This window comes from Microtus oregoni, unplaced genomic scaffold (assembly GCF_018167655.1).
Source record: "Microtus oregoni isolate MIOR12 unplaced genomic scaffold, Mior012 000016F_ref0000370, whole genome shotgun sequence".
NCBI lineage: Eukaryota > Metazoa > Chordata > Mammalia > Rodentia > Cricetidae > Microtus > Microtus oregoni.
Window position 1 is genome coordinate 32,436,642 of NW_024543075.1, and position 27,341 is coordinate 32,463,982.

General features: G+C 46.4%; 1 protein-coding gene across 8 annotated transcripts in view; it reads right to left on the reverse strand.

Moving 5' to 3' along the window:
- Tead1 (TEA domain transcription factor 1) overlaps positions 1–27,341 on the reverse strand; it is a 226,478-nt gene that overhangs the window by 141,107 nt on the left and 58,030 nt on the right. For 4 of the 8 annotated variants that reach the window (XM_041666184.1, XM_041666183.1, XM_041666181.1 and 1 more), the window contains exons 1-2: positions 22,490–22,510; positions 5,513–5,768 (exon numbers count right to left, since the gene is read on the reverse strand). In XM_041666184.1, coding sequence (XP_041522118.1) covers positions 5,513–5,768; positions 22,490–22,504 — 271 coding nt within the window. In that variant the 5' untranslated portion in view covers positions 22,505–22,510. Of the gene's footprint in view, positions 1–5,512; positions 5,769–11,236; positions 11,299–22,489; positions 22,511–27,341 lie in introns of those variants that run through there. The other 4 variants (XM_041666187.1, XM_041666188.1, XM_041666186.1 and 1 more) reach the window with 2 other exon arrangements.

Here is a 27,341-nt window from a genome sequence, read left to right on the forward strand (position 1 = left end):
TAGATAGGAATTGCTACCTAATCCTTCAATGAAGTATTACTAACACATGTTGCAAAGAACAAGGGTTTCTCTGCCTTCATCTATGCAAAATAAGCAAGCTCCTTTCTCTTCTCTCCCCCTTTCTACCTTTTCTCCCCACAGCAGAGGCTCTGAGAACACAAGTGAAAAGCACCGGGGACACTTCAGTGCCTCTGACCCTACCAAAAGCCTCCGGGAAGCACGCAGAGTCCCTGCTTCCTGACTGTTCCTCGATAAAGCTCTTTGTGTATCATACGTTAACCAATCATCTTGAAACGACAGGTAAGAAATAAAGACGTCATAAGATACTCAGATGGAGAACTAGCAAGAATATGTTCAACTCAGGACCCAAGTTACACTTTCCGAAAAACCAGCGACTGTAGGCATTGTCTGTATGTGATCATTTACATACCAGAGTCTCCGGGTGCTCCACAGACTCAACACCCTCTTCAACCCCAAAATGAGCCATGAAAGGAGTTTTCCCGTGGAAGCAAAACAGACAGTCCAGCCTCTCCTTAAACAGTTCTCAGGGCTGGGCAGAGCCTCGAGACTGCCAGCATTGGGCCCTCTTGTCTGACTGGCACACAGTCATGTGCACTTATTCTGGTGCCCCTGGGCAGACGTCATGACTCACTGAGCAAGCCCCTTCCTCTTGAAAAAATGGGCCAGCAAGCAATCCCAAATTCTGCTCATGTCTGGCAAGACACGGGTCAGAAATGGGGGTGTAGTGCACATACATCATCGCTGTCTTCGTGGACTAGCTAGCTCTCCAGAACTGACCAGCTGGCCTAATATCCTACAAGAAAAGACACCCCCACATACAGCTGGGGATATGAATCACTTGACAGAATACTTTCTTTTTTTTATTTTTTATTTTTCAAGACAGGATTTCTCTGTGTAACAGTCCTGGAACTCACTCTGTAGATCAAGCTGGCCTTGAACTCACTGAGATCCGCCTGCCTCCGCCTCCCAAGTGTTGGGGTTAAAGGTGTGCCACCACCATGCAGCCAGAATCCTTATCTTACATGCATGAAGTCATGGCCTCAATCTCCATCACCACAGTTTAAAAGGGGGGGAGGTAGGGGAAGCTGCCCCCCATCCAGCTATTCTCAAGGAGGCTAGAGGCATCTGCTCACAGGAGAAAGTCACTGCCTAGCAGTGGCTGTGCCCAGTCAGCCTGTAGCGTCCTAGGACACTAGAACCTTCCAGACATCTTTCTGGCCAGCATCAGGGCCAGCCTTGTGATCTGGACCCTCCCTGCTGTGTTCTCTTCCTGCCAGCAACAGGCCAGGTGTCCTGGACTTTGGTAGCCAAGAACAAGCTTCAAAAGGCTAAGTGGAAGGTGACCATCTTCAAAGCGTCCTCAGACTTCCCAGAAATCTCTGGCACCCAGCCCTGACCTCGGGTCAGTTGTCGGCAAACGAACTTGTGACAGCTCCATGAGGGCAGGGACTCTGACTTGTGTCTGTCTGCTTCCCTGCCGTCATCCTGGCAACCACAAGCATGAGACTGGCATACAGCTGGTGCTCAGTGCTGATCTGCTGCACTGATGTGCAATGGCTTCTACCAAGGAAGGATGGAGGCAGAGCAGGAGTAGCTCAGGCTTTAGAGCTAGACAGACTTTCTGGACACCACAACTAGAGCTTCGCGGTCCCTCCCTGCCCAGCCCCCTCATCACAGCACCTCAGAGCGCTCTTAGGGATGTTAGCTAGAAATAACACAGAGAGCCTTTAATAGACACAAGGCCTCTGCCGTGTCTTCAGTTCACAAACACTTAGCACTCGTATGTAGGATGTTTTTCAATCACAGTGTACAATTCCAGATCACAATCACTTCAGTTAATTTTCGCAACAATCCTCTGAAGTTGGATCTATTTAACACTCCCCTTTGCAGCTTTAGCTTTTGAGACACCGAGAACCAAGGTGACTCGCCCGAAGCCTGAGACCTAAAAGCGCAGGGCCACCCTTCGGATTAGTGACACAGTAAAAACTGCTAAAGTGATGCACCTGTCTGCCTCTAGGCTGACAGTCACTGCAAAAGAGCTCCTGTCCCAAGCCCTGCAGGATTCCAAGGACATCAGACCACACTGCTAGACTGGTTGGTACCTTCAGCTACAGAGGACACAGACACACGTACCCCCATGGACCAGTGCTTTCTTCAGTTAGAGAAGACACAGACACAGGTACTCCCATGGATCAGTGCTTCATTTTGTCGATTTCATTATGGTGTGTACTCCCCTGAAATCCAATTTCAGACAAGTGTGTTCACTAAAAACTTTCCTCCCATCCCCTCTTCCCCCACTACCTATCAGAAACACCCAGCTATGCAAAAAATAAGATAAGAAATGAAGGGCAGAGCTAAAGAGAGAAAGGCCTGTGTGCCTTTAGAGCAAATCCAGAGGCGGCACCTGAGAATAAGCGATATACACCAGGAGCACAGAAGACAGACAGGTACACAGCAGCCGGAATCACAGCCTCAGCTGCCCATAAGAAGTTCACGGTAACAGAAAATTAAGCCATCTCCTCCTCCAAGGGACGGAAGCTCATAACAAAGAACTTTCTGTTTACTGTCCTGCCAACCACGATGGAACTCTCATTAACTAAAATAAAGCAACTGACCTTGCTTCTTCCAGTATTACTAGTGACCAGACAAAGAACTCTACAAACGCTCAGACACGGAGGAATAACATCCTTAAGGAAAACACGCAGGTGTTTCACTTGGACATGGCTTTGAGCGACTGCATGGAACCCCAGACACTCTGTGCATTTCTTTCCAAAGCTCTCAGGGACTGCTGGTTCCTGGTCCACCTAAGTTCTGACTCATATGGGATGGCAAAAGCTTGATCACAAAGGGGACTCTGACACTAGCTCACATGACTGTCCCCAAGTGGCTGAGGTATCACTGTGAAAAGTCAACTTTCTTTATTCTCAAAGTCCCTGGCAGGGCAGAGGCAGCCCCAGTGAAATGGGGGATCCAGTCTCCACCTCCCCTAGTCCAGGAACTACCAAACTTCCCTCCAAAACAGCAGGAGGCATTCTATCACAAGCACAAAGAAGGAGAGCTGAGGGGAGAGTCTCCTCTGTGGAAAGAGCAGGATATTGCTCGTTCAGTGCAGAAAAATACAACTCTTCCCTCCAGTCAGGAAACCAAATCCTACAGGCTGTGCACTCTCTTCCCTGTGAAAACCCACAGCCACTCCCAGACCCATCTCCCTACTAGGCTGTGATTCCTGAAGCTGCTCCCTCAAAGGGCTGCCTCATTTTAAACCTGGCTGGCTACCAACACAGACAATAACTGGATAGTGTTAACTTAAGGAAGAAGAAACCCTTCCCAAAACAGGAACAACTGGGAAGTACCCTGGTGATACAGACATGCCCCACAGCCTGCATCAAGCTTACCAATATCCGATCACTCGGGTAAATTCCAAGCCCTAAAACCACAATGTCCAACGTGGCAAATCCCCAAGGACCTGTGGTCATCATTTATTTGACCACGTTTCCCAGGAGCTCAAAACTAGACATCATCAAGGGCAAAAGTGAGCAGGTTAACTGTTGATAGAACAACTCACATCTGAAGCTTCCGTGGTTCAGCTCCCAGCAAGAGATCTTAAAAATCATTTTCATATAAAAAGTTAACAATTGAGCTACAGGCAAAGTGGCCAGCTATTCACAAAGGAAAAACTCAACGGAGGAAAAAAAAAATGTAGTTTTTTTCTGGGGCATGCATGGTCTCACTAGGTAGCCCAGGCTAGCCCTAAATCCCCACTTACTCTCCTGCCTTAGCGTCCTAAGTGTTGGGATTATAGGCATAACTACGAAATCCAGTTTACACCATTAATTTAGATAAAAACAATCTCTGAGTAAATGACTGGGAACTGCACACGCAATGTCCCAAAGCTACACTTCACCGCATGTAACGAAGTCATCTTCAGATGACAGCCAAGGAAAGGGAAGCAAGGGAAGAAAGAACTCAGGACATTTAAGGCCCCAAAACCATCCACCCACGGCAGCTGAGCCGTTTTGGCCCAACCTCGCTACCGTAGATACAAAGAGGATTCTTTGGCTACAGCAAGACTCACAAGAGCCTAAAACAAATGCCACAAGTTTGGGTTCTCACTCCCGGGTGCATGACAGGCTGAGAGGCTCAGGGCCACAGAAAGCAAAAGTGTCTTTGTTTCCATTACATCATCCGTGGTGAAGGGGGAGGGCAGGCGGGGTACAGCTGGTGGCAGCTGTACCACCATCTGCTTTCTCTCCAGCAGTCTCTGCTGGTCTGAGCACAGCCTCCTCGGGCTCCTGCTAGAGAAGCGCAGGGTTAAAGGTACAACATCCTATTACAGAAATAGCCAGAATTACTGAGAATAAATCACTCTTCTGTTGAGTAAACGGCCTCGGGTAGCTGATGAGCTGGTGTTGTTGGAATTTATGCTGTTTGCATCCCTTTAGACTTGGTGACAACACAAACTCTGTCAACTCAATTAGACAAGCACTGTGTACAGGCAACCACCTGCCATCTGCTTCCCTAAAGGTGGGCAGCCAAAAAGTGCAGGTCGGCAGCCGGAAGCATTCTGGGAAAGGAGAGAGGGCACCCCAGCACTTTGGAGGCAAGCATCACACTAGCTAGGGCATGGGTACATGCATGCTGCTGCTGCTGGCATCCCGAGCCATTTGGAGAGCTAGGCTTGTCTTCCTCAGCTTCATGCAGCACCCTTCAGAGTATGTTTAGAAGACTTCACCCAGGGAGGTGAAGCTGGTACTTGGGGAAAGCTAGGGGAGACAACAGCATTTCAGCTGGCCATTCAACTGCAAGGCTCAACACAGGATCATCAAGCCCACATGTGTGTTTTATCTGTCCAGTTCAGTTCAGTGAGGGATTTGAATATGTTTTTGTAGAGGGGCATAGTGTTGAAACAGGGTCTCATGTAGTCCAGGCTGGCCAGAATTTTCTGTACAGCCAAGGATGACCCAGAACTTCTGGTCCTCCTGCCTCTACTTCCTGGCTGTTAGGATTACAGGGTGTGCACAACTAGTTTCCCAAGAGCTGTGGATTAAACCTGGGGTTTTGTACTGCCAGGCAAGCACTCTAGCAACTGAGCCACATCCCCAGCCAATAAAATTAAATTTCACATAGAAATCTACTTCACAGGCTTTTCCCACAAGGGAGGGAAGGATTCGAGAGACTCAGTCCCACTCCTGACACCAGCTATGTGGGGCTAGATGGCAAGGCTCCCTTGAGACGGAGGGTGTGTGCTGAAGAACTCGTTCCCTCCTGCGTGAATGCCACTGTGGCACCTGGACCTTGATAGCATCTGCCAGAAGGCCTGTCAAGCACGAAGAAAGAGAAAACCCCAAGGGATGCTATCCTAGTATCCCTTATCGACACTCCTCTGCAGTGGAGTCTGGTCCCTAGGATGTCCAATTGTCGTCCTACAAAGAGCGTCCCCTCCCACCACAGCAGGCTGCAGCCCCAGGAAGGAATGTTCCAGGCCACTTACCATACATTTTGCCTTCGTCTGATAAGATGATTTTCCTCCTCCCACACGGCGGATAGATCGCCAGGGCCTCCTGAAAGCTCTGCTCGATGTCAGGGCTCCAGACCCCCTCCGCGTCGTTGTCAATCGGCTTATCTGCCGAGTCGCTCATCCTTTCCATGTTTTCGGCAGGGCTTTCGCTGCCGCTCCAGCTGCTGGGCTCAATTTTGGCGGTTGGATTTTCCAAGCCGAAGCCTGGAGCCTTTTCAAGGAAACAAACCTAAAAGAGAAATCATAAAATAGTATAAGGCTGGGATCACCATCAACACACCGCTCCAGGTTCTTGGTTGCTAGTGTTGCGTGAGCAACAACTCCTGGTAAAGAATACAGGATTCTGAGATCCCAGATGATTTCCTTCACTGTGTATCATGTTAAGCACCCTACAAAAACATTAATGACTGGCTGAAGTCAGGTTGTCTTCCTGGATGAGAGCAGAGTCTCACCCGAGAAGCCAAGCCCTCAGAGCTACATCTGCAAGGCTCAGTTGAGAACCTTTTACTAAGAGCCCAAACCCTACATTCAAGGACAGTCAAATCCCCATAGCAGAGCAAGTCTATAAAGAACATAAAGTAGTTGGGGGGGGGGGGGGGTGCGCACACCTTAAATCCTAGCATTCAGGAAGCAGAGGCAGGCTTCAAGGCTAGCCTGGTCTACAGAACTAGTTCCAGGACAGCTAAGGCTGATATACAGAGATACCCTGTCTTGAAAAACAAAAAAGGGAAGGGGAGAGGAGGGGAGGGGAAGGGAGGGATGTCAGCTTCACTCTGGAAATTGGCATTGTAAGTGAAATGTCAAACCATCTCAATGCAAGCTCATGCAAGAGCTGGGGACAGGAGAACTGAGATTCCTCTGGTGCTGTAGTTACTCATCCTGAGTCAGTGATGCCAGTTGTTCGAGATCTTGAACACTGTTCTTTGGGGCTCCTACCCTGTGAAGTCAGGTCACTGGGTCCTAAACTCTAACCCTGAATGAAACAGAGACCAATACAGTCCCCTCCCACACCTGCCACCCTTATGGGAATGTTCCCATCCCCTTGGGGCAGCAGCTGGTCCTGCAGCATACTCTCCTGGTCACATGGAAACTGTGGGGCAATCTTTCCTTCATTTTTCTGGGCAGTGAAGATAACAGAGCAAGAAGAAACCCTCCTTCAAAATGTAAACGCAGCTCCTTTCAGTTATACATGCCCCCTATAGTCGCAAGGGGATAAGCTTTCTAAACAAATGTCACACTGGCTCGACACCAAGGTGAAAATGATCTAATCCAGTACTCCCTGCTGGCTGCACACTAACATATCAATATCGCTCTGTGAAAATCACATCAGATCATTAATGCAAAGGGCCCCCCAAAACAAGGAGGGAGAAGACCTGCTCCTGGAGAAAGATGGGCAAGGGGGTCACAGTGCCTGAGAAGGACTGCCCCCTTCCATCCCTAAGAGAAAAGCATGACCATGTTCCAGGGCTCTGTCAGCTGAGCACAAACAACTGAGTTTCTTCCCTTGCCTCTCCCAACCTGTGAGTCTCAGCAGAGCCCAGGTGCAAAACTTTCAACAGTGAGTGCACAACCCGTGGTCTGACAGGTGGCTTTGGACTCCTCACCTTGACTTTCCTCAATTTGGCAGCATTTGTATTTAAAAAAAAATAAATAAATAAAAAGTGGTGTGCTTGGTTTTAACTGTTATCACTAAGCTATCATTCAGAGAACATGTCAGCAAGATATTGATGGCCCACTGCCAACACACATATGCTTACACAGGACTTCAAAACTTGCCAATGTCAAGGTATAAATTATGAAACAAGAACGGGTTTTGTGACTGGCCCTAAGATGAACTCTGGGTGCCTGCCTGCCTGCCTCATGGATCTTCTGAATGTTAAAGTGATTACACTTTGGGTTGGGATCTGAGAGTACTATAAAATTTGAGCTAAACTGTAACCACCCTAGCGATTGCTTACTGGAGAAATTACGAGAATAGGAGGGAACTCTTTGATAGTGGCTAGCCTCTCTCCCAACAAACAAAACAATGCACATACATATAAAACCATAGACCAAGCCAAGGCAGATCACAGCAGAATGAATTCACTCAAGGAAGCTGAACTTAAGAGATATATTAGATGTGTGGGTGTTCAACCACTATAGCCAAGGGAGTGGGGGCTGAGGGCTTGGGCCTTTGTAGGCCTCGGAAGAAGGTTCTTACGCAACTAAAAGTATAGGCTCCAAAAGAAAACATACCAACAACCCCCACCCAAAGTCTTAAGAGCATCTATCTTATCAGCTGGTCACACAGGCCATGCTGGAGCTCACCAGTGGGAGGACTCTTCAGCACCTCCACCTTCACGCTGGTATGCGAAATTGCTCAGCCAATTAGGTCAACACCCATTTCCTCCCTGACTTTACCCTATCAGCCCTGAAGGTCTACCCATCCTTCAGGTATCCTCTCCTCCAGACGTTTCTTCTGGCCTGATCATGCCTTGAGATCCCTGTGGACCTTAACTCTGCTCACCCCCAGCAATGCATCTGCAATCAAAAGTCAGGGAACAGCCCCACTCTGTGATGCTTGGGAGAAGATTCCACCGTAAGGAAGCTTGTCCACTAGCCAAACTGTCCACCAAGGATGGCCTCACTCAGAAGACTAGCAGCGAAGACACAGCAGACAGTGTTTGAGCTGCGTCTAAGGCCAAGAGTCACACATTATGAATCGATCCATCCACCCGGGAAGCACAAACACAGCTCTAACCACTGCCACATTTTGATTCATTTGCAGCAAGGGAAGAACTTCATGATTAGGTTCTCTTAATTTAGTCTACTAGAGCTCAGCAGGCTGGAATTACCTCCTCTGGACCTACAGCAGCACACAAGCCCAAAAAAACACCAGATATAAAATCTACAAAGCTACTCAGGTTCTTGGTTTTACAACCTCAATGTAAGATGAGCCCCTGTATGGGCAGAGAGTTTCCGATCACAAGGCTGGTAGGGCTGGCTGAGAAAACTCCCCATACTAGATACCAAAATAACCATCCTGGCATTCCACTCCTCAGTTCCAAAGCCACCTCATCCTGGAAACTGTCCTTGTCACTCTAGTGACTGTGAGAATATTAGTCACACTTTACAAGCACCCTCCAAATGTAGAGCTGGTAACTGCTCAGTCCACCTTGATCTGAACGCACACTGAAAAGCACCTGCTTATTACCAACATTAAGATCTTATCAAGTCAGGTACAGTGCACAGGCCTGTCATATCAGACCTCTGGAGGTGAGGACGGGAGGATCCTGAGGCAGAGGCCAACCAGGGCTACCTACTGAGACCACCATCACCACCAACATGGTCACCACCACCACTACAAATTATAATGGGTTATTCAGACTATCTGCAGAGCTGAGGTCTTCTCTTCTCCACACATCTTTTGAGTATGAAAATCCAGTTTCCCTCAATTCATAATGAATAAGTGTGTGTGTGTGTGTGTGTGTGTGTGTGTGTGTGTGTGTGTGTGACATTCAAACTGGGTTCTTGATTCAAAACTTGACTCACTCACAAGTCACATGGCTCAAACTAAATTAGTTAATCTTTTTATAGCATAAGTTTACACAATGGAGATATTAAATTCCATCCTAATGCAGAAAACCCATGGAGGGAAAGGCGGCTGAAACCTGACTGCCATGAGATTAAACAATAAAAGGAAGAATTCTGTCATCTGAAAGACCATGTGCCCTCACTCACTGATTAAGCAGTCAATCCTCTCTGGACAAGGCATGCCATGATGCCAAAACACTACAAAAAACAGAAGATAGTGGAGGAATAATCAATTTACTAAGGATTTGCGTCTTCAAAGTCTTCAGAAGCTAAACAGAAAACTCAGATTGCTGACAACCACTTTCCTGGTATTCACCCTAGTTCAAACTTTCTCAAATTATACTTTCCATCTTCTTTTGAGCACGGTGGTTCAAGTGTCTCCACGGAGAGATGGTTGACACCAACAAAACATGTGCATGTGTTGTGTAGTCCAAAGGACATAAGTTTCCACCAAGAACAGTGTCCTGTAGGTCCCTTGTCTCCTGAAATTTCCTAGCCCCGCAATACTCAAAACACAGCTGTTAACAATAATCCAAGTAGCCTACTAATTGGCTAGACAGTCACCCTCCCACCACGACATTCCTTTCTCAGAACCCACCAACACTTCAGAAGACTCCTAAGAGCATGGGGGAGGTGTCCTAAGTGCACTTGACCCACACAGCCTATTCCAAGTGCCTGGGGACAGAGGGAGAGGAGAGCAAATGCAGGCACTTCTGACACCAACTCTACACGGGGTGACATGTGACAAGAGAAGGTGATATTCCCTTCACAGATTCCCACGAGGCCCTCACCATGGAAACATCTTACCCCTTCATTAAAACTAGCCCTTGTGGTTAATGAAACACCGCTGAGCATAAGGGTCCAAAAACCCCATAAACCTTATTTTAGCCAATATCTTAATCGTCTATGAAAACATACTAAAGGAGCCAGACTATGAGTTGGACTTAGATGTCTGTCTAAGCACCCAGGACCCACATCCTATGTGCCTCAGTGTCCACTGTCAGCCTCAAAGGAAGCCAATTCATCCATCCACCCACCATCTTGTGTTCCTGGTTGCTGTGCCCTTTAACTACACTCCAACACTGCACTCAACAGAAGGGACCATTATGCTCACCCCAACAATGACACAGAGCCTGATACAGAAACAGTTAATAACAGAATGAACATCATCCAGATGACCTGAGCATGTTTTGATAACATGACAACTCATTCTCCAAACTCGTGCTAACTAAATTTCCACTGAATAGTAAGCAATAAAAGAAACCATTCCGTCACTGGCTGGAGCTCAGTGATGGAGTGCTTGAATGGCAAGTTTGAGGTCCTGGGGTCATCCACAAGGCCACAAGAAAATGGCAGTGGGGGGAATCAGCATATTAGAGACATGTCACAGGAAACACACCCAGACAGAGCGTGTACAGTCCCACTTCCTATCCGTCAGCCAGTATCACTCCGTCAGCCTGTATCACTAACAACTACAACGGGTATGCGCAAGAGACAAAGTAGGTCTGCATCCTAAGAGGGAGGTGATTTTCCTCAGAAACCTCGAACTGCTGACATTCTCTATGTCCCTGATAGGATCGATAGAGAAGAGAGAGAGCTAGAAGATGAAGCTACAAGGGAAGCAGGAGTGGGGTAAAGTGATGGGAAGACCTTCAGAAGTCCCTCTTCAAAGGGACAGAGAGAGGAGCTGGTAGGGCCAATGGGAGCAGGGGTGGGTGGAGGAGAGCTAACAAGTCAAGATCTTCACTAGCTCAAGAGGTTCCAGAAGCGGGAGCCACTGAGGGAGGGGAGGGTAAGAAAGGGAATCACACAGCGAGATATTTATAGCACTCAGCTTGACCACGAATTGGATGGCTTGAAGGTCACAGTGATCTTCACAAGAGCCCAGATGTTTTATTTTTATGTAAGAAAAAAAAAAAGCTACGCTCTTTTAAAAAAAGGAAGAAGAAAAAGAAAAACTGAGGAGACACGAACTTTCCTTCCAAAGTAGTAAGTAATCATCTCTCAGACAGCACATCTAAATACAACCCCCACAGCTTCCCAGAGGTCCCAGGTGAAGAACAGTGACAGAGATTTTGTCTGTTGGCCCTTCATCCCTGCTCTGCCCTGGGGTATTATCCCCACCTTAGGAGGTTCAGGGATGGAAATTGCCCAAAGTCATGCGCTTCACAGAACCTGAGTCTCCGGTTGAGAAGGAGTGAATTCCATAGGCATTAGGCATATCAGACTCACACAGCAGTCTCGGTAGGTGGAGGAAGGCAGCGCTGAATTCCGGGCTCTGTCCACAGCTGACATCACCACGCACAGCCTAATTAATTCCTAATGAATAGTGATGACACTGACTCACCTCCCTGGGCAGTTGGGAGGAATTCTGGGCACTAATGACAGTTAATTGCTTTTGCATATGTAAAGTGGGGCATGTAATTATTTTCCTATCATCTTAGACACTCACAAACCTTGCTAACAAGTGGCCTAATCATGTGAGGCTCGGCAGCCAGAGAGGCGGAACTGTCAGGGGTGGCAGAACTCTCTAGAACACTGACTCTGAAGCAATGTGACACAGCACACAGCAACCAGACAGCCTTGTTTGGTGTCAGCAGGTCTCCTCTATATTTGGTAGAGAGGAAAGGCTAATCATAATTATTCCCTGTATGTTTCAAAAGTCACCTTCCTATGAAGAGAATCCCATCCACATGTCAATACTTCTTCACCTAGTCCACCGTTCCTGAGCACCCCTTTGGAGGGCTTGACATCACCATCCTGAGATACACTATTTCCCAGCTCCATCAGACCTGAGAGTATACCAGGTGATAGCCTTGACTGGCTTCATGTGATACAGCCCTTACCATGCTGCTACCATGTGCTAAACTACCCTCTCCATTCACGAACCACCGAGAAGAGCAATTCTGTCCCTTTCTCACCCCCACCTCCATCAAAAGCGACCACACTTCTCCTTCATCTGTGAATTCCTCAAAAGATGCAGCCGCTTACCCAGTGCCAGAGTCTATCTTACTCAGCCTCTCCAATGCAAAAACCTGATGTAAAGACACAGTAAAGACGATATGATGCAGTCAGCAGGCTGGGTACAGAACCTCCAGTGTGACCGTTAGTATAGACTGTCAACTCGATGGGATCTAGAAACACTCAGGAGAAAGATGGCATGTCTGTGACAGATTATCTAGACGGGGTAGACTGAGATGGGAAGACCTGCACTAAATGTGAGTGGCACCGTCCATGGGGCTGAGGTCCTGAACTTGGGGGAAAAAAAGGAGAAAGCTCAACACACATTTGTTACTCTCGGTTTCCTGACTGCAGACTTCATGCGAGCAGCTGCCTCAAATTGCTGGCACGGAGCCCTCCCAGCCATGATGGACTTGAAATGCGAGCCGCGATAAACCCTTCCTTCCATAAGGTGCTTCTGCCAGCTATTTAGTCACAGCAAGGGAAGTGTAATGAATACGTCCAGCTAAACAACTATCTAGAGAAACAGACTTCAACCCAGATACAAACGCAAAGGCCAGCTCCAAGAGACCAGTTCACCCCTCAAGCAGCCGTCAGTGTCCCAAAAGAAAAACCAGTAAACTTGCCCAGGTTAACTGACAAAAATCCCAAGAATACCTCCTGAATTCCAACTTAGAAAACAAATGCAAGTTCCAGGTTAGACAAGTCAGCCATAGCTTATGCTAAAAAACACCAGAAAGATTAACACTTCTCAGGCAGTAGTAACCCAAACATAACCATAATCCTCCTTGCTCAGAAAGTCTGGTTCACCCTCAGGGTATCTTAGCATTTAGCAGGGCTGGAGAGATGGCTCAGCTGCAATGTAGTGGTCTTGCAGTTCAGGTAGCTGACAACCACCTATAACTGCAGCTCTGAGAAGTCCTATACCTTCTAGATCTCAGGGTAACTAGACTCGCACATGCGTACTCCCACACAAGATACCCATGATTTTTAAAGATCTGAAAGTAGACAATTCCTATTTTTGTTTCTTTTCATTTTTATTGTATTTGAAAATGGGTGTTTTGCCTGCATGTACGCATGTGTACCACATGCACGCCTAGTGCCCATAGAGACCAGAAGAGGGTGTCCGATCTCCTGAAAGTGTAGTTACTGGCAGCTCGAAGTTAATACGTAAGAATCGAACACAGGTCCTCTGGAAGGCCAGTCAGTGTTCCTAGCTGATGACCATGTCTCTAGACCAACAGTTCATACTTTATGACACACCAGATAAATGTGTATATTGTGTTTGGCTAAACCCTATAAGAAACCAGCATTTCCAGAGGGTCCACCTTCAACCACACACCTGAAGTGGTGCCTGTACGTGAGCACCACACCAAGGGACACTGGTTCCCTGAGTGGCAGACTTATAGGTAAATGCCTCGGGAGTCACCCCTGATTCCAAAGGACACTCACCTAGTGTCACTGCTTGTTGCCAGCCAACTTAATGACACCAGAGCCCAGCAGCTGACTGCCCTGATGTGCCCCCTGGGTGATTTAGAATGCCCACTCCCTGCATCAGAACCATCACTCCCACTCTATGTGGGGAGCCATCCCTGCTTCCTCTCCAGTTTCTGGGAATTAGCTGTCTGGGCCTCTACCACTACCACTATGGACATGTTGGAGAAGACAGAGGAAGGGAAATCCACAGCTTGCCTCTCACAGGGACATAAGTTAGACAACAAGGAAATCTCGAACCAAGATGGAATTTTGAGCCCCTGCTCTAGTTCACCACCACAAACACTGGCATCAAGTCTTCTCTAAAATCACAGAGGATCCTCATAGATCTCCCCGGCACTTGCATCAGAAGATCCAAAGTCTAGGCTCCAACGGGGAAAACAATCCCCATGCCCCAGCAAGCTAAGGCAATCAAGAAACAATCTGTCACAGTATACTCTTCTAGAAACAATAATGAAAATCAGGCCACCACTCCTTGAGGATCCATTTCTAAAGGACCCCAGCAGACATCCTGACAGTTAACCCAAATCATACTTGGGTTTCAGTTTTGAGCCCCAAACACATAGGGCATAGAAACTGCTATGGTGTGATCTCTAGGACCCATGACAGTGACCATTAGGACACCAGTCAAGAACGGACCTAGATAAAGCACTGGATGAGACTCACCTGGTGCAACAAATCCACACTCACGCAATTCCGAAGCCTATAGCTGAATGGCTTACAATGGCCTATATTAAAATTCACATGTCAGACACTGTGGCACAGCCCATGACCCCAGCATCCAGGAGGCTGAGGTCAGAGGATCCCATGTTAGAGGGCAGTCTGGGTCACACAGCAAGTTTGAAGCCAGCTTGGGTTACACAGTAAGTCCATGTCACCAAGGTATACAAAACAGACCAGTATCTCAAGAGTCCAGAAACAAAGCCTACACTTGCTTCTGCACTTGGCTTGTGACAAGGACAGCACTGCATCGCCTTTGGAAAAGGACCAGGTTTTGGTCAATAAATGAGAAAGTACCTATCCGAACAAAATGAAAGACCCCTACCTCACACCATACTCTACAATCCATCTGAGAAAGCAAAATAATAAAAGGCTTTAGACTAAGACCCAGAAGATTACCTTCGTGTATCAAATTATTACTAAAAAAGGACAAAATGGGGCTGGTGAGTGAGACCAGCAGGTAAAGGTGCTTAGCCCACTTAACCTAAATTCAACTCCAGGGCCCAACACTAAAGATGGAGCAGACCCACTCCCTCAAGCTGTCCTAGGACCTACACACCTGCTCAGTGTATGCATATATGTGTATATATATACACAATAAATAAATAAATCTAATTTTTTTATGTGAACAGGACTGGAGAGATGGCTCCTTGGTTAAGAGCACATACTGTTCATGTAGAGGACCAATACCAGGTCACTACTGCCTGTTACTCCAGCTCCAAGGATCCAATGTCCTCTGGTCTCCTTGGGCAATTGTATTCATGTGCACAAAAGTAATGTTGCTGATGATGATGATGATGATGATGATGATGATGATGATGATGATGATGACGACGACAACGACAAAATATGGACAGAAATAGCAAATAGTTGGTCAAGGTTACTTAAGAATAGTTTGAACCCAGAAATTCAAGGCCCGTCTATGGAGAACCTAGCCTCAAAAGAGGAATAAATAAAGGGAGGAAAGGAGAGGCGGAAGAGGGATTGAGGGAGGAGGGAGAGAGGGAGGGAGAGAGGGGGATTGAGGGACTGTCACAAGTAAAAACTTCCTTGTACTTCAAGAAACATTAAGAAAATAAAATTCAGGGGCTGGAGAGATGGCTCAGAGGTTAAGAGCATTGCCTCCTCTTCCAAAGGTCCTGAGTTCAATTCCCAGCAACCACATGGTGGCTCACAACCATCTGTAATGAGGTCTGGTGCCCTCTTCTGGCCTTCAGCATACACACAGACAGAATATTGTATACATAATAAATAAATAAATATTAAAAAAAAAAGAAAATTCAGGGAGGATGGTAGATGCGAGCAGACCCCTGTGACTGAGGACAGCAAGTTCCAGGCTAGCCAGGGCTACATGGTAAGAACATGACTCACATTTTAAAATAAAACCACAAAGAGAAGATCTCTGCAAAGTCACTAAACAACCACTCATCTCCTTAATACATAAGAAATTCCTACGAAATAAGAAACTAGACAGAAAAAAAATTAAAAACAAATTTATTGTATAAAAAAAAAACAAAGAGAGAATGAGAAGGTGTTCAACATACCTAGATCAACATGTCCACACTGAAACTACGTGACCTATGGGAAGTCTGAGGAAAACGTCTACAGTCAGATGGCTCCTTTCAACATTTGAAGTCTTTCTTGCAGTTCCTGTTGTTGCACTATCTGTTCTAGATTAGCTGGTCTAGGAGCTTCTGACGGCTCCCATCTCTACCTCTACAGAAGATCTAGAATTATGGAAGTTTTCAAACACACACCATCGGGCCCCATAGTCACCACTTTTACCTGCTGAGCCATCTTCTCAGGCCCTAAAATAAAAGGCTGACAAGTGTTGTCAAGGATGTTGAGCGCCCAGAACCCTCACAGACAGCTGATGAGAGTAAAAGTAGTCCAAGCATTCTAGAAAACTCTTTGGCAGTCACTATGCACCACTAGAATTGACTCAATGCATACTTGCTGACTTGGCAATTTCAACTCCTCACAAGGCCCACAGAGAGAGGTTCTTAAGAGGTTGGGTGCAAGAAGATTTATATGAGCACTCATCAGGGCAGCCAGAGGTGCTCAATTTCCTTTTCTTGGGAAGCGGGGGTGATGATGGTGGTGGTGGTGGTGGTGGTGGTGGTGGTGGTGGTGGTGGTGGTGGTGGGATGTTCACATTTATTAACTGCAGGATACATAGCTTGCATCATATTCATAAAATGGAATGTTAGAAAAAACCCACAGTCCAACACAGTAACTATTAATAAAGGGTGCATTTGAATGTCAATCACTAGGACTAAATCAGCAGCATTTCATGAGCTCAGGAGCCACCTGTGGCTAGTGGCTAGAGTGTAATACAGACTAGAGCAGTGGCTTTGCCTCCGTGAAAGTCAACTGTGATGTTTAGTGGCATAAAACAGATGCAGAGGAAAATCTCTAGGCATCCATTCACAAGCTCAAATATTAGCAGGACTAATCTATCACCCAGGTATAGTGGTGTGTGCCTGTAATTCCAGCACTGAGAGTTTAAGAAAGACTTCAAGGTCAGTCTGATAGCATAGTGAGACCCATCTTTTTAAAATAAGATAATTAAAAGAAAAGCCTAGTCAGTGTTACCAGAGGGAAAAGTAGAGGCACATGCCTGTAATAGGAGCATACGTTCAATTTTATACTTGGTTACAAAGTAAGTTTCAGGCCAGCCTGAGCTACAAGAGACCCTGTCTCCAAAGCAAAACAAAAAGGTCTGGATGCATTAAGTGTTCACAATGGAAAAATACAAGGGCTCCATACTGATGACGCATGCACTTTTTTCTAAGCATGTTAGTTACACTTCAGTAAAAATCCTGGCGGGGGAAGGGGAGAGAACCCAGCCAAGCATAGTGGCACATGCCTGTAAACACAGTGCCAAAGGTCACAAATTTGAAGCCAATCTGGGCTACACAGAGAGACCTTATCTCCAAAGAAGGCTGGTGGGGAGGAAAAGATACAAAGACAGTGAAAACCACCTGTGTATTTCAGGACCATTCTGATTCTGTGTTACACAGAGTCTATTCCAGTAGTTCTGAGCACAACAGCACTTAGAAGTGTTACCATGAGAACCAGAGGATTAGCAGAAGAAACATCCAATGAGAGCAGGCGCTGGATCCTCCCCAGTGAGGGTGAGGATGTCACTCATCTCTCTCTCTCTCTCTCTCTCTCTCTCTCTCTCTCTCTCTCTCTCACACACACACACACACACACACACACAGCTTTCCAAAATGCACTGAACACTGGAACACTGGAGGGCCCTCAGGCAAACTGGAAGGTCACATGGGTCTCCAAATTTGGGTTATTTCCTAAAGTCTACTTCGGCTACCATCCCATAATTTATTTATTTCTGCTATTCTGCAGTCTTTCAAAACCCTTAAATTAATTCTGAAGATGAGGTGTTCATAAAACAAACATTTCCATTTTCTAGTTTTTCTAATTTAATGTAATAAAGCATTTATTGAATGAGGTCCATACTCTCTGTCTCTTTATCCATAACCAGGCACAGGAGACAGGAGATCAATAAAGACTGTTTGCTGGCTACTTTGTACATCACTGAGACACAGACTAGATTCTTCTGAAAAGAAATTCCTGCATAGGATTGGCCTGGAGACAGGCCTGGGTATATTTCTTTGATTGATGACTGATATGGGAGGGCTCAATTCTCCATGAGTGATACAAGGATCCTGGGTGCTATAAGAAAGCAGGCTGGGCAAGCCATGAGGCCCAAGCCAGTAAGCAGCACTGCTCCATGGCCTCTGCTTCAGGTCCTGCCTCTAGGTTCCTGCCTTTAGTCACTGTCCTCACTTCTCAAGGTGTAGTTTTACAAGTTGTAAAACCCTTTCCTCCTAAAGTTGTTTTTGGTCATAGTGTTTTATCACTGCAATAGAAACTCTTAACTAAGACACCCTATTACATGAAAGACATAAATCACATTTATAATCCTTCAAGATTCCCTCCTCCCCTAGAAACTTGACCTGACCCTCCTGCCTGCTCTGTGTATCCACAGAGTGGTCAGTCTATGAACAGGGCACAGTCTGCCTGCCCGTCACTCTTGCCACTCTGTGAGCCTTCAGGGATCTTTCTGTTCCTGATATTCAATAGAAAGCTTTGGCACATGTTAACTGATTCCCCAAATATTAGCTGAGTGAATAACTAATGTGCTGAGCTGATGGGTGAAAACACGAGCAATTGACTGGGTGATGTTGCATACTGCAGGGGACTACTGGGTGCACCCAAGAGCACAGAAGTGGACAGAACTGGTGACTCGAGTCAACCAAAGCTTCTTGGAAGGACATAGTGAAGACTGAGCAGTAAGTTCTCTAAGAGTAGAACACTGCTAATGTGTTAAAGTCACAGTCAAGCATGAAAGCAAAAAAGGCTGGAGCCAAGAGAGGAGGATGGAGCTCCAGGCCTGGAGCACATGGGCTTCAAGGGCCAGGAGCAGAGCAGAAACCGTTCACAGAGCAGGCCAGAAAACACCAGGACTGTGCAGACAATCCCAGAAGAAGCATGTGAGCTACATGTGTATGCGCATGCTTTTTGTGTACTGTGTGCTTTATGCCTGTGTGTTTGTGTATACATGTGACTTTACACATGTATATGCACAAATGTGTATGTCTGTTTGGAGGGAGAAAGGATAAGGATATGACTATTTTTATCAGAGCTAGAGAGATGGCTCAGCAGTTGTGAGAATTGGCTGTTCTTACAGAAGACCAGGGTTCAATTCCCAGTACTCACATGGCAGCTCAGCCACGTCTGTAACTACAGTTCCAGGGTTTCTGACACCCTCTCAAAGGCACACATGCAGGCAAAACACTAATGCACATAAAATAAAAAATTAATCTTTTTTTGAAAAATTTATTATCAGTGTGAAACCAGAGACTTTAAAACAAAAGTATTTTTTGTGTGGTCTGAGGCCAGAAAAACTCTCCAGATCATCTCAGGAATTACAACGTGAGGCATTTAAGCATTCCAAATTTACAAATGCATGATAGTGACAGCTCAGAGAGACAACTCAGGGAGACAGATTTACAGGTGGCTTGTCCCAACAGCCCAAAACCATGAACTAATTTAGCCGGGGGAGAGAAGGCGGTCACTCAGGTTGAATAAACTCTCACCCAACTGTGTCTTCAGTATTCAGCATGTTTCCCTGGTCCCTAAAGAAAGGCTGTGAGTGACTATGAGAATTCAAGCCTGACCCCTCCAGGCCACTGTGCTAAAGCCAGCAGAGGTAGCATAAGCTAACACAGGAACTAACCAAAACCACACGCAATGCAGGTGTATGAACGTCCATGGGTATCAAATGAGCTGCCCCTTCCCTTCAGGTGAGAAGACAATCTGCACTGGAGGAAGGCCCAGAGAGGAAGCAGCGGTAAGACAGGTCTCACATTATAAATGTGAACTCCAGAACCACTTAAAGCTCTGCCCCCAAGTCAACCCAGCCTCTAACCAGATCAACTCATCATGAGAAATAATCTTGGCACTCTGGTTGGAAATCGGCTGAAACCAAATAAGGGAGTGACTATTCTCTCATTCTCTCTCTCTCTCTCTCATTCCCTCTCTCTCTCTCTCTCTCTCTCTCTCTCTCTTCCAATGAATTACTCATACTAAGTGAATACATAATCCATGTGAATTTTTAATTCTGCACTTAATAACTGTGCCTTAGTTTCTTTTTATCCAAAATTAGAGTGTTATCGCCATAGTAAAGAAATTCTTAATAGACAATATGTCTCTCTTTTTCATTTTAGAAACTCAGGTTACAATCCAGGCTGACCTGGAACAGGTTATGCAGACCTGGCTGGCCTCAAACTCAAGAAATCTGCCTGCCTTTGCCTCCTGAGCTCTGGGATTAAAGGCGTGCGCCACCACACCCCAGCACACAAGCACCTTGACTTGGTTGGCATGCTTCAGGATCTCAAGCTACTACTGAATAAATACATGTGGAACTACATTAATAACTACAGCTGAAATGTGTGCCCATTCTGCATAACCAATTTTCAAAGGCAGGAACTCTTTCCATCCAGTTTTACTCCCCTCCTTACACCTAACACAGTTCAGTAAACAACCATTCGATTTAGTTAAACATCAAATTTAACACGTTTTTATGACTTTTAAGAAATGAAGCCAGGCTTCGTGTTACAGGCCTATAATCCCAGAACTCAAGAGGTAGAAGCAGAAAGAAGCATTCAAGGCCAGTTTGGGCTGCACAATGAGACACTGGAGAAGGGGAGAAAGGGCAAAAAAAAAAAAAATCTTTTTATCTAAACAATTCCAAGGCCCTGTCTAGGCATACCCAAGACTAGACTCACTCACAGAGCAACAACTCACTGTCTTGAAAATAGTTCTCCCACTTCCCAAATCCCAACTGGGTTCAATATCAACCCTCTTCTTGACTCCAAGGCTGGGCCCCCACCTCCCATTAGGGCCTGCCACCTGCTGAGTTGTGATATGAAGTCCTCACTAGTGATCGCCCCCAAAGCAGCTGCTTGGGGAACTGCCTTTTTGACTTGGGGCCAGTTCATCTCCTGAGGCCTGGAGGCTGCTCCGAGTATCAGGTTACTACAAAAATAACAGCAGGCCTGTCTACACCCCTGCCAAGTACAAGAGGGAAGTGTCCAGGGGGTGAGAAGAGGGGCCTAGGGAGGAGAAGAGGCAAGCATCTGAATAGGTGTAGGAGAGAATCCCTGCTTTATGAAACACACTTTGGGATCTCTAGCTGCCTTACCATCTCCACAGCAGGCCCTGCAATTTCTCATCCCTTCAAAAGCCAGAGGAACTCTGGCTCTATGACACTTGACCATTTGGAAGATGCTTTTAAAAACTGTTTCAGGGGCAGGCTGGAGAGAGGGCTTTCTTTCAATAGCATACATGAAAGTCAGATTCAAATCAAAAGGTTTATACAAGGATTCCCAACTCTACAATTCCTTGGTATTGCTCAGCTTTAATGTTCTCAAAACGAAATTCCAGCACCACAGAGCTAATTAGGTCTACAGGAGGAGAGGCGGGCCTTCAAGAAAGAAAATGCTAGTAAAAAAGCATTTATTCGCTCTTCTGTTCCTTTCCAAGGTGAAATCAAAGTTCACGCCCGTGCCACTGGCCTCATGCACCAGGCGCACTGCTGGCTTGATGTGGTCTGGCCAGCCTGGCCATTGCAATATGAACCTCAGTCACCCCGCAGAATGAGCAGGTTATTATTCTATGTCCATCGCTCTTTCATCTCAGTTTGCTCCACACACCGCCTCTTTAATTGGCTCCTGGAAACTGTTTTATGAGTGGGTGGGTGTGGACCCAGCACCAGGGCTCTCCTTTGGACCTGACAAGTAACCTTCAGGAGCAAGCCATCAACTGGGCAGATTAGCTCTCCCATTGAAATCCCACAGGTGTGAAGGACACCGGGAATGCCTTGAAAAATACCAGGAAGGTTGAGCTAATTCTAATAATAACCACAGGAGATTCCCCAAATGGGGGTGTGAAGGGAAACAGGTCTCTCATCAGCACCAGCATCTAAGATTTAAAACAAATCACTGAAGTTTGGGGATTGTTTTGGGGTTTAGCTTTTTTCCCCCAGATTCTTGGGCTTCTCACGCAGCTCAGGAGAGCCTCTAAGCAGCTGTGTAGTCAAGACTGGCCTGGAACTCCTGATCTTTAAGCCTCTACCTTCTGAGTACTGGAATTATAAGCATGCCCCACCATGCCTGGCTCTAAACTTTCCTTTTAACTTAATTTTGATCAGGGGGTAGGGGGGAAGGTGCAGTGGGGTGAGATCCCCAAAAGTCACATTGCTCTGGAGTTGGTTTATGTTCAAACAAAGGGATAACAGACATTCTAAGACACCCCCATATTCTAAACAAGGAACTACTGCAAACGCTCAGAACAAGAAGGTTTTATAAAGAATAGTTTGGTCAAAGCCACAACAGCAGTAGACATGCAGACAGGCAGGAATGGTGGGATTTCTGAGGTTTGCTTTTTTTTTTCTTTTTTCCCTTAGCTTATAAGAAACAGCCCCTCTCCCAGATGAATAGTGAGGAACTTCAGGACACATTATCAAGTGATCCTACCTCCACACCCCATGCCATATTCCCAGAACACAGGATCCCACCTGCCCATGGGCATGATCAAGACACTCCATGCAGAGCTCAGCACACCATGCACATATCAACCAGCTCAAAATTCCGTAAGAATCCTGGTGTTTACCATAAAAGCTCTCATTATTATCCCAGCTCTCTTTGCTTGGTCAGTGTGCCTGGCCACTTACAGGAGGATGAGAAAAATGTACGGGCTCAACTCATCTTTCCCCAGCCTCGTCTCCCAGGGAGCCGCTGATGTCTCTGCAGCACAATGCCACCGCACTGCCGGGCTGGGTTAAAATTAGCTGAGCCCCAGAGGGCCGAGGGTAACCTTCTGACAAGGTTAGCCAGAGAGCTGAGCACTGCTCAGAGAGGGACATTAATAAGAAGCCAAGTGGGGCCTTTCAACAAGCCCATTAGGGCCTCTCGGAAGCCTGCTCGTCTGGAAGAGCCAGGTGGCAGCATGGGGAGGCTGACCTAGGCTCTTATTTTTATCCCACCGAGTCAGCGGCTTCCTTTACAGGCCATCAACACAACGTCCAATGTGCCTCTAATAGTATAAAACCAACACACCCACCTACAAACTGGACAGTTTGTGCTTGAGACATTTAATTGGATTTTTTTCAAATCTAGTTTTTGAGGAATAGCTCACCATAAACACCCATCACATGGAACATAAAGAAATGTACCGGGAAATATTTTATCCACATACCATCAAGAGATTCAGTGTGGAACCATATATTAATAACCTGTAACGGCCTTGCTGCCTGGAGGTCTGACTGTCGACCTAACATCTCATGCATGGTATTTTTCTGCACCTGAAATCTAACCACCCAGTTTCAAAAGATTAGTGATGTTCAAGACCGTGGTCAATTCACTGTTTCCTTTTGTGTCACATTTAGCTTTTTGTCCCAAGTTTTCTTGTGGTGCCAAACATCCTTGAAAGAATTTTCTAAGAACTGTCCCTAGAAGCAAAAGGCAGGAACAACTGGAAGGCTACTGGTGCAGACTGGAGACCCCTCCCTCCAAGAAAAAAACCACAGATCTCTCACAGTACTTAGTAATGTTTTCTACATCAATAAGAATGTTTCCACTGATCCAGACAGCTCTTATCTCTAGGTGACACTTCCTAACCACCTGCCTGAAGACCCCACAGTGAGCTAAGAGACCTACAGTGTTTCTGAATCCCCCTCCGAGAAACAGCAGGTTCCCCCACACACCCCTTCAGTAAACTTCACTTTCACAAAAATGCTGGTTGTCTAAAACAGAAACACTTCCAGAATTGGTAAAGAGCCTGTATCCTGAGCCTCCCAAAGATCCTGCAACCCTCCTCTCCCCCAGTGCCCAGCTCCCTCACCCCCCATTTAACCAGTAAAGGGTGAATAAAAGCCCCAAATACGCCGGGCGGTGGTGGCGCACGCCTTTAATCCCAGCACTCGGGAGGCAGAGGCAGGCGGATCTCTGAGTTCGAGGCCAGCCTGGTCTACAAGAGCTAGTTCCAGGACAGGAACCAAAAGCTACGGAGAAACCCTGTCTCGAAAATCCAAAAAATTAAAAGTAAATAAATAAATAAAGCCCCAAATACTAGGGTCTCCTTGAGTCTTGTTACTTGGAATTCCTTCCTGCTCACAGGCACATTTTATTGAAGAATTGTTGTTTTTATTTTAAATCATGTTAACATACAAACCATTCTTCATTTTCAAAAGGCCAAGGGCCTTGTTATCTAGCCTGCGTAAGCCTAGACCTCATCATGCACCCTTAGCTGGCCTCATATCCACAGTAATTCTCTCGCCTCCACCTGCCAGGTATTTTTAAAAAAAAATTTATTTTAATTTATTTACTTGTATGTGCACTGATGTTTTGCCTGCAGGTCTGTCTGTGTGAGGGTATTGAACCCTGGAGTTACAGACAGTTGTGAGCTGCCATGTGGGTGCTGGGAATTGAACCCAGGTCCTCTGGGAGAGCAATCAGTGTTCTTAACTGCTGAGCCATCTCTTCATCCCTGTTATATACATTTTAATCACCATCACTTTGACAGTTTCTTAATATTCCTCTTAGAAACAGAGCTAACAATCATTAGGAATCTACTTAGCAACATGCCTAGCAGACAACCGTTTCGCTCAATGCACAGCAGTCCCGTTAGACAGAACAGTAGTAAATCTCGACGGCGTGAAGAAAAGTTCAAGGGTCGGCTTGAGTCAGAGGACTGGGGAACTCTCATCTCCAACCAGTGTCTGAGCAAACATAAAAGGGAAGGAAATACTGAGACTTGGAGCTGTGCAGAAGAGCCTCCCGCCAGAACCATTCCCATCTGGGCTTTCCCACAGCAGCAGTAGGAGAAGCAAAGCTCACAGAGCACAGACACAGAATGTGCATCTGGAAACCCAACTCTATCTTTACTGAAGTCAGCAAAGCCCTGTGCTTTTCTGTGGAAGGGAACGGATAACAGCACGCGGACTGAGTTTCGTTTCCTTGTGATGTTTTCATCTGTCCTCAAGCAGGGATGCCAAGGCAGGAAAATCAGCCAAGAAAGGGAAGAGAGACAAACAAGGGACCTGTATGATCAGATCCTGGAAGTGGAGAAGGTGCAAACCTGGATGCAGTTCAGCCCAGCCCAGCTCAGCAGGCAGGTCAGAGCCCAGCTGGAAAAAACCTCACAAAGGGTGCCCACCCACCTACACTGCAGAGGAATAACTCCAACTTCAGAACCACCGAGGAGCGAGAAGCAAAGTTGCAGCTACTACACCAGATTAGCAAGATGCTAAGCATACTTAGCTTGGTTCCTATTGCTTCGATAAAAACCATGACCAAATACAACTTGGGGAAAAAATGGCTTATTTGGCTTACGTCTCCAAAGTCACAGCACCAAGTGAAGAAAAGGCAGGAATCTAGATGCAGGAATTAAAGCAGAGACCATGGTGGAATACGGTTTACTGGATTGATCCTCATGGCTTACTCAGCCTGCTTTCTCATATAATCCAGGACCACCTGCCCAGAAATGGCATCACACACACACCACACCGTGGGCTGGGCCCTCCCACATCAATCACTAACCAAGGTAATTCCCTACAGACATTGCCTGTAGACCAATCTAATGGTGGAGACATTTTCTCAACTTAGGTTTTCTCTTTCCAGATGAACATAGCGAATGTCAAGCTGACCAAAATTTAACCAGCACATCGCATTCACAGTGACGTTTTCACAATTCCACACACGAGGCATAAGGACGAGGACTAGAGTTTTTGAAAGTTTTTGAACTTTCTAGTAATACATGGGATCAATATATACCTTTGGATACCTATACATACTGTATACACTGTGTAATGATCTCATCAGATTATCAACTCTTTTTAAAACTCCAGTTTTGTTATATAAATATATGCTCTCTTTAAAAAAACAAACATTTTACATCTACTGTATATGTACACCACATGCTTGTGGAGATGGGGGGGGCAGCTTCTCCACATGGGTTCCATGGGACGGAATTAAAGTTGTTGTTAAGGTTTGGTGGCAAGCATCTGAACCTTTAGAACCACCTCTCCACCCCCTAAACATGCATTATTCTTAGCTACTGCTGTGCTCTCAAACAGACGGCCAGAGTGCTTTCTTCATCCCTAACTGAACTCTGGCCTTAGCCACCATTTCATTCTCCAGTTTTCCAATGCCCGATGTCCAGTTTCTGAACAACCACCAACCTGCCTTCTACTTCTACCTTAAGTTACTGAAGTCATAGCACTGATAGAGATAAACTTGAAAGTCATGTCACCTTGAACCTAAGGTTTAACTGTATCATGAGCGCTAACCGGCACATCATTGGAGATAATCAATGCACAGCTACAGGCTCTCTTAACAGGGACTTATTGGGAAGGCTGGGAAGGGGGGAAATGTCCAGGAAGGTCTACTCCACCTTTTGATCTACAATGGCAGGAAACAAACTGCCAAGGTATGCCAGTTCTGCATGAGATGCTTGTGAAATATAAAGAGCAATTGAGACTACGAATGATGTGAACACACCTTAAACTAAAATCACGGGAGGACACAGTCGCTTCTGCTCTCAAAATCAAAACGGGGAGGGGGACAGCCAAACACTGGGAGATGGTCCACTTAGCACAATGCTTGTCACATAATCATGAGGACCTGCTCCCCAGAATCTATTAAAAGAAAAGGAGTGGGGAAAAAAAGACTGGGTACTCTGATGTACACCTGTAATCCCACTGCTGGGGAGGCAGAGAGCTGGACCCTGGAGCTCATGCCAACCAGGGTACTCAGCAAGATCCAGGAGCACTGAGGGACCCTGTCTCAAAGAAGGCAGATGGCACCTGAGGAACAATATCCAAGGCTGATCTCTAGTCCCCACACACATACACCCTCACAGGCACACACAGACACACACACACACACACACAAAATAAATCATGTTTATAAAGGCAGCTGAAGACAGACATCAGAAGAGGCGGCAGAAAAGCAAAGCTGCTCAGGTGCCAAGCAGGGCACTGGGACCCAGTAGAGCTGAGACCCGAGCAAAACACTGTGTTTTCTGCTTTTCCACATCCTCGGTGGCCAGGAAAGCCTGGCACTGCCGGGCCAGGAAAGAGTCCCTGCCCTGGACTTTCCTCCCACACACCACCAACCTTTGTAGTGATGAAACAATTAAAGCCTACCCTGGAAAAGATACACAGAGCTCAGTTAGAAACAGATGGAGAACCCGCAGCAGGCAGGAAGCACATATGCATCTTCACCAAGAGAGGGAAACGGGCCACATTCAGGGAAACCTAAGGCACTGCTTTAAAACCTCTAATCAGCAGACTCTGAAGGTGGCAGGCACATCACAGCACCCAAACCACACTACCACACTGGGGTGACTGCGCCACCCCGACGAGCTACACTGACGGACAGCCTCAAGAGGCTCAAATTCTGTGACCCAACCCATAGAAATTTACCCAAAACTCCACAGAAGACTAGAAGGAGCACAGAGGGAC